The following is a 7,914-nucleotide window of genomic DNA, read 5'->3' on the forward strand; positions in this document are numbered from 1 at the left end:
ATGCAATTGCAGCCAGACGGCAAATTTTATGAAGTACATGCCCTTGTCGTTCTCATGCTACGGCCCACAGCACTGCGTGCCGGTAGAACTTTCCAGTGGTGAGCACTTGAGATGTGGCTAGTGTGACTGAGGAACTGAATTTTTGTTTTAAATTTTAACTTAAATCATCGTGTGGGTCTTGCACCTGCCGGGACAGTGCACTTCTAAAAGGTCCATGGATCGCCTTGGAGATTTTGTAAACCTTATGAAATTGTATGAATGTTTGTAGAGTTGGATATGGAGGTCTGTTTTTCTCAGAAGTGAGTCCACACCTTTCATCAGATTCTGAAAACCACCAGAAGGATGGAAAACTGCTTTAGGGCTTTGGTGAAAAGTAAGGCAAGGGAGTGAGTAAGTATGCCCTCTGGTAACCACTGCTGTTTCTACTTTCTTCTATTTTCCTGTCCTCAGCTATAGGTGACTCCCAGACTGTTAGATAAGTTGTCAGCTGCTGGAAGGGAGCGATGGCTGTGGCCCTGGGCTGTGCAATCCAGGCCTCCTTGAATCAGGGCTCCACGCTTAAAGAGTACGATACTGAGTGTGAAGTCTTCCGTCAGCGCTTCAGGCAGTTCCAATACCAACAGGCAGCCGGGCCTCGTGAAGCTTTCAACAGCCTCTGGGAGCTTTGCTCTCAGTGGTTGAAGCCAACGATCCATTCTAAGGAAGAAATCCTGGAGCTGCTAGTGTTGGAGCAATTCCTGACTATTCTGCCCTCAGAGATAGAGACCTGGGTAAGGCTGTACCGCCCAGAGAACAGAGAAAGAGCTCTGGCACTGGTGGAAGACTTACAGAGAGAACTTGAGATACCAGAGCAGCAGGTGAGAAAAGAAGGTGGGATCTCTGTTGTCAGAGAAAAAGAAGTAGCAGAGGCAGCTGGGGCCAGCTCAGATGTCTGGTCTTTGTGTTATCCTTCAGCCCCAAGTCCGTTTCACTTCTTCCTTCTTCCAGACTCAGCATATGAGTCAGTGGTTCTGAACTCTCAGACCCAAACCCGGTCTACAACAGTTACTTGGTAAAGTCCCCTTAACTGTCCCAAAGTGAAGTTCAGAGAAAATGTAACCTATATGCATACATCAAATAAAATATATCAATATAATATTCATAGCCTTGGGGACTAATGCAGCCAATGGCCTGTTTTTGTTGAGCCATGAGCTAGTAGTGGTTTTACAGTTTTAAGGGGTTATATTTGACAGACCAAATGTGGACCACAAAGACTAAAATATTCCTGTCTGACCCTTTCTAGAAAAAAAACTTGACAACCCCTGAGTCAAGTAGAGTCTAGCTGGAATCTAAAGCAACAGTGAAAGGAAACTAGTTTATTATACACTATTGGTGTCACCATGAGTCGGAATCGACTCTACAGCAACCCCCGCCACCAACAATGTGTATTTCAGCACATCCCTAATAGAGACCCGATGAAGTGGTCAGATGCTTGCATCTCTGCCTAGAATCACTGTGAGTACGCCAGCCAGCAATTCAGGCTGATACAGCTCAGATGCTATGAGCAGCGTGGCTGCTGGTCATGTGATTTTCCAAACAAGTCTTGGTAAAATTCTGAGCAAAAATAGTATGGCCTTCCTCTGGTTTTCACAGTAGTGCATTCCTAGAAAATTCAAGTTATGCTGAAACTATAAAGATATTCCTGTTTATATGACGAAGAGAGTGAGGTTCTCTTGAGAGGTTCTTTTTATCTGTATGGATGCCTGAGGGGAAGAGTCCAAAGTTGTTTGGGATGTGGGACCATTGTGCATTGTGAATATTGTATCCCTGGCCCACTAGACTCCAATAGCCACCACCTGCCATCACATCCAGAACGTCTCAAAGGGGTGGGGATGGCAGTGTCCTCTGTTGAGAACCCCCCTGTGAAACCTCTGTCTGGGGAGGCTCCTGGCTGAGCCCAGGCCAGGATCTTTGGGAGAAGGCACGCAGTGCTTCTAGGTGGGCGTATGGGGCGCTGCAGCATGTGGGTTGGTGGGGCTGTGCAGTAGCTGTGAGCATCAGGGCAGGTGTCCCGCCCTAACAGGGGTCTTCCGAAGTGCTCTGCTGCCCTAGGAAGGACGGAGTTTGTAGTCCCCCACCTTTCCGACTCTTCTGGGATTTGCCGATTAATTTAGATTTTAGCATCGTATGATCTAGACTTGTGCTGCCCGGTACAGTAGCTGCTAGCCACGTGTGGCTCCTGAGCACTTGAAATGTGACCCGTGCACACTGACGTATGTGTAAGTGTAAAATGCACAACAGAGCCCAAAGGCTTAGAATGTAAGACACCTCATTAATAATTTATGTTAATTACATGTTGAATTGATGACGTTGTGGATATACTGGGTTAAGTAAAACATGCTATTAAGATTGACCTCTGCTGTTTCTTCCTATTGTTTTTGTATGGCCACTAGAAAATGTAAAATTACATGTGTGGCTCCCATTATACGCCCACTGGGCAGTGCTGGTCTAGACGTCAGAGTGATGGGTTCTGTCATTTCCCCCAGGTTGGTAGGCAGGAAATGCTCTTGGAAGAACTGGCACCAGTGGGAACGGCACACATACCACCAAACATCCAACTGGAGTCACCTGAGCTCCACGTCCTGGGACCTTCCCAGGAGGCCACCGTGGCAGAGGAGCAGATCCCACAGGCAGGGCCACAGTACCCGAGGGATGGTGATGATAGGGAATGCCAGCCCTTTTCCGAGCCAGGTAAGGCAAGGGGCTTATGTTGCTTCTTTTGTTTCTGTTCTGAGAGAGCAAGAGCTCTCCAGGGTTGGGCCTGGGGTTAGAAACAGTGAGCACCCAATGGAAATGGACCTGTCTGAGAAAGAGGAGGAGGAGCAAATGATCTCTGGGAATAGCAGGGAACAAAGCAGTTAGAGAAAATGGGATTAGGAACCCGTTAAGCTAAGGACCCTGCTCAGAAGATTCTGCATCAGGAATTTGATACAGGCAAACTGTGTGAAATTGGATACCCTGGCTAAGGACTCATTTCCAGCAGCAAATCTTAAACAGTTGGATGTGCGATGTTGTAGATCCTGAGGGCTTTCTGTCACTCTTGGGCCCTCCTCACTTGCTTTTATGTGATAAGAGCTTCAGCTTAATACTTGGAGCAATATACACTGTACTCAGAACCTTGAAATGGGCTTCACCGCTTACAAAGTTATGAAACCCCTTGCCGTTGAGTTGATTCCAACTCATAGCGACCCTATAGGACAGAGTAGAACTGCCCCAAAGAGTTTCCAAGGAGCGCCTGGTGGATTGGTACTGCTGACCTTTTGATTTGTAGTCGAGCTCTTAACCGCTATGAAAGACTGTGTTTCTCAAAGTGCCATAAACCAACTGTCAGCATTCAAATCCCCTGGGGTGCATGTCTCCCAAGCTGCCCAGGTGAATGAGATGCATGATAAGTTAAAGCTTGAGAACCCCTGGCCCAGGCGCTACAGGGTTAGTAATGGAAGGAGAACGCCCTGATGGGGAAAGGCAGCAGGACTGCATAGCCTGGTTGTCCCGTGTTTCACTTCCCTGTGGGGTTTTCTTACACTGTTCCCAATGATTGTCTATGAAAGTTTGGGTTATATTCCCCGTCAGCAGAAAGTTAGGTTGTGGCTACATATGTAATGAATATATAAGTATATATGTAATGAATATATGCATATAGTCATCACCAAAGAAAGAACTAAGATAAGTATACCTTTTGTATTTGGGGAACATTTTCTGTAAGCTAATAACTGACATAAAGTTGGGTGCCTATTGATGTAGTGCAAACAGAAGCTAAATCCCTTTTTCAAACATGGCATGGTATAAATTAATACTTTGCTGAGAACGGCATGTCTATGAATCACCTTAACAGCTACTTGTGGAAAGCTCTGCCACACTTAGACTCCTGTCACTGGGGAAGGAGCTAGTGGAGATAATCAAAACAAGGTTGAATAGAGGTAATTCAAGACAGCTCCTGTAATACGAGGGCCTACACTTTGTTCATATAATGAATTAGCCTTCGAAGAGGATAAACATGGTGGTCAGAAATGCAGGTCAGAGATTAAACAGTATTAGCTTACATGGTTCTTCTTGGAACACCATAACATTGGTAGTTTCTATTTCTTCTCTTAGGTTTTGATATTGGTAGCGAAAATGAAGAAAATATTTCCCAACAGAAGAAACTGGAGAATGCGCATCCATTTAATTTTACTTTTGAGGGTAATGCTCTCCATGCTCGAGTTTTACCAGAAAAGTATAAACAATTAGAAAATAAACAGGAAAACCTCCCGTATTTATCAGAGCTTGTAGGTGATCAGAACCACCCTCTAGGAGAAAAACCCTCAGGTTCCAACCTGGAAGAACATCTTATTCCTAAACCAAATAAGAAAAAGAGTCCACGAGGGAAACCTCACCAATGTTCTCATTGTGGTAAACGTTTTCCTCAGAAGTCACAACTTACTGGGCACCAGATTATTCATTCAGGAACAGAGCCTTATCATTGCCCTGAATGTGGGAAAAGTGTCCTTCGTAGGTCAGACTTTTACAGACACCAACGACTTCACATAGGGAAGAGGCCCCATGAATGCAGCATACGTAAAAAGCAATTCACTCGGCGGTCACACCTTATAGACCACCACAGAATTCATCTTGAAGGAGAAACCTATAAATGCCTTGAGTGTAGGAAAAGCTTTCACCATCCATCAAGTTTGAAAAGACACCTGAAAACTCATACAGGTGAAAAACCTCATAGATGTGATACTTGTGGGAAAAGTTTTATTCGACCGGCAGCTCTTACTTTGCACCAGACAACTCACAGTGGAGAGAGACCTTTTAAGTGTAATTACTGTGAGAAAACATTTAGACGGAAACCAAACCTTGTTATTCATTTAAGAATTCATACAGGGGAGAAGCCATACAAGTGTAGTTATTGTTCTCAAAGCTTCAGACAGAGAACAGGCCTTATTATGCACCAAATCACTCACTTGACAGAATTGTTGAGGGAAACAGGTTCTACAGAAGTTAACATTAATTCATAAAAATCTTCACCTACAACAGCCAATTTGTCCTGAAAAAAGTTTTGTTTGAGCTATAAGATCAGCTCCCCCTCCCTTTTAAAAACCCGTTTTCCGAGGTGTATGAATTCTCGACTACCTACCTACTCTTGGCAACTGTCCTAGATTTGATTCATTCCGTCTGCACAGCTCTTATTTCTTCATTACAATGACTACTTACACTTCTTAGCATTTCAAAAAGATACGGCAAAAAATGAGGCTCATAAGTGTTGTGAATGTCAACACTTCATAGGGACTTATGAAGAATAAGTGAAATGTTTTTAAGGGTAGGTCCTACCTATAGTAAGATTCCACAAATATCAGCATATTTTGGCTTCATTCTCTTTTTATGATAAAAGTATTTTAAGGCTATGAATATTCATGTAGATCTGGCTTTGGTCACATTCTATAATTTTTGTGTATAATGTTCTTATTGATGATTTCAAAATTGTCCCTTATTTCCATTTTTAATTTATTTTTTCTTTCCTGAGAGTTGGACAATGTTGACATTTTCCTCTTAACTTTCGGTTTTATAATGAGTCCCGTTCTGCTTTTGGCTTTAAAGTTCGTTTGGTTTTTCTTGAAGTCATATTTGATAAAATAGGATAGGATTATCTTAGGTGAAGGGAAGGACAACACACAACACAGGAGAAGTCAGCACAGCTGGACTAAACCAAAGGCTGAGAAGTTTCCTGAACACAACCAAACACTTTGAGGAACAGAGTAATAGTGGCCGGGGGTATGGGGACCATGGTTCTGGGGGACATCTAGGTCAATTGGCATAACAAAAGTTATTAAGAAAATGTTCTACATCCCACTTTGGTGAGTGGTGTCTGGGGTCTTAAAGGCAAGCAAGCGGTCATCTGAGATGCATCAATTGGTCTCAACCCACCTGGAGCAAAGGAGAATGAAGAACAGCAAAGAAGCAAGGAAAATACTAGCCCAAGAGACAAATGGGCCACATAAACCAGAGACTCCATCAGCCTGAGACCAGAAGAACTAGATGGTGCTTGGCGACCACCAATGACCACTCTGACAGGGAACACAACAGAGAGTCCTTGATGGAGCCGGAGAAAAGTAGGGTACAGAATTGAAATTCACATAAAAGGACCAGACTTAATGGTCTGACTGAGACTAGAGGCCAGAAGATATGGCCCCTGGACTCTCTGTTAACCTGAAACTAAAACCATTCCCGAAGCCAACTCTTTAGACAAAAGTTAGACTGGACTATAAAACCTAAAATAATACTCGTGAAGAGTGTGCTTCTTAGTTCAAGTAGATACGCAAGACTAAATGGCAGCTCCTGTCCGGAGGCGGGATGAGAAGGCAGAAAGGGAGAGGAGCTGGTTGAATGGACACGGGAAACCCAGGGTGGAAAGGGGAAGTGTTCTGTCGCATTATAGCGATTGCAACGAGGGTCACATAACAATATGTGTATAAATTTTTGTAGGAGAAAGTAACTGGGGCTGTAAAGTTTCACCTAAAGCACACACACACACAAAAAGGATACAAATCTAGAATACCTCCTTGGAGCTCTATATTAATTTTACATCTTTAGGAGTATCCATCGTATTTGTGAAAGTCAGTGACATGGAGGAGACTGGATTGCTCCCCATTTCTATTCTATAGATGTTATATAGCAATTGTTAATAGCTGCCTAGCTTTTAAGGCTGGCAGTAAAAACAGGAAGCTGAAGGCCTTAGGAACAACGTAGCTTCTCCAAACGACGCTGAGAAAGCCCTTCTTAAGGATCCCATAATTGTTCTCCTGAAAGCAGAGAGGACCTGTAGGAGTCACTTTAGATTTTTGCCACCGTGACGCTCCAGAATGAGCAGGTATTATTTCATAGTGTGCGGAGGATGTTGTCTGCACTACTATCAAGAAAACCAAGGAATATACAAGTGAATCAGCCTCCAGGGCACTCACAGTCAGGCGACCGGGGAGACATTTTACACATAGCTCTCTTGTACCTAAAGTCACCATAACATTCCCAAGAGAAACCGTTTGGGGACCCATGGGGAAACTATTTGATCTTTATTCCTGAATTCTGTCCTGAAACCCTCTCTTATTTCTTGGTTAGTGACATGGACTGAGTAATCTCAGAAATAACCAAAGCTTAGGTCTCCGGCCCATCTCCCTACTTCCTCTCCTCTAGTCCTCTGTGACAGATGTGGAAGGGGGTGAGAATGGATTTCAGCTCATAGCCTCTACTTAGCAATTATAATCAGTTCACTCTGCCTCCTATTCTGGAAATGGTAGCCACTGGGATGGGGTGATAGATTCAGCTGTCCCCAGAGTGATGTATAGGTCAGCTTCCATCTGGTGGTTTTCACTTTGCATCGTCAGACAAGACTTCTCAGAAATCTAGTGAAGCATAGGATCGCATTTTCAAGGATCTGGAACATTAAAATATTATAAAAATATTGATATATTTTAAATATTTACATTGAACTAATGTGTTTAACCCCTAACACAAGAATAGAAATGTATGAATTACTACAGATGACTTTGAAAATCTAAAATTTGAGTCCTTTCATGAAGGCCAGCCTATATCAATTAGCCCTAGATGAAGCCTGTTTATCCCTACTTTGCGTTGCATTTTATAGTAGTTCTTTGGGCATCTCTTCCTAACTAGGTTCCTTTCTTAAGAAGGAGGGAGAGTAGAAAGTGAGCAGTGAAGACCCGGAGGCCTCTCACCTTGGTCTGGGGCATGGGAGGGAAGAGTTCCATGGGCTTATCTCCTGAGACAGTATAGTTCACTCAGAGTAGAATGGAGTCCCTCCTCGTCAGATATTCGTTCCTCTCAGGCAAGGAACTCCCACAGATGCTAAGGAGTGCCACACACACACCAAGGGAAGAA

At 43.7% G+C, this 7,914-nt stretch overlaps 1 protein-coding gene across 1 annotated transcript; it reads left to right on the plus strand.

The window, feature by feature from the left end:
• The first annotated feature begins 503 nt into the window (after positions 1–503).
• On the plus strand, positions 504–5,205 carry LOC135228954 (zinc finger protein 449-like). Its single transcript, XM_064278484.1, has 4 exons — positions 504–857; positions 2,637–2,730; positions 3,404–3,468; positions 4,116–5,205. The coding sequence occupies exons 1-4, from the start codon at positions 504–506 to the stop codon at positions 5,037–5,039; spliced, it is 1,437 nt and encodes a 478-aa protein (XP_064134554.1). The 3' UTR covers positions 5,040–5,205.
• Positions 5,206–7,914: the final 2,709 nt, after the last annotated feature.

Source organism: Loxodonta africana, chromosome X, assembly GCF_030014295.1.
Source record: "Loxodonta africana isolate mLoxAfr1 chromosome X, mLoxAfr1.hap2, whole genome shotgun sequence".
NCBI lineage: Eukaryota > Metazoa > Chordata > Mammalia > Proboscidea > Elephantidae > Loxodonta > Loxodonta africana.

What these genes read in the sequence shown, in the direction of transcription:
- LOC135228954 (XM_064278484.1), top strand. Translation starts at nt 504, where the DNA reads ATGGCTGTGGCCCTGGGCTGTGCAATCCAGGCCTCCTTGAATCAGGGC. An exon ending in TTGAGATACCAGAGCAGCAG is followed by an intron (nt 858 to 2,636) that starts GTGAGAAAAGAA and finishes GGACCTTCCCAG; the next exon opens with GAGGCCACCGTGGCAGAGGA. An exon ending in CCTGGCCCAGGCGCTACAGG is followed by an intron (nt 3,469 to 4,115) that starts GTTAGTAATGGA and finishes TAACATTGGTAG; the next exon opens with TTTCTATTTCTTCTCTTAGG.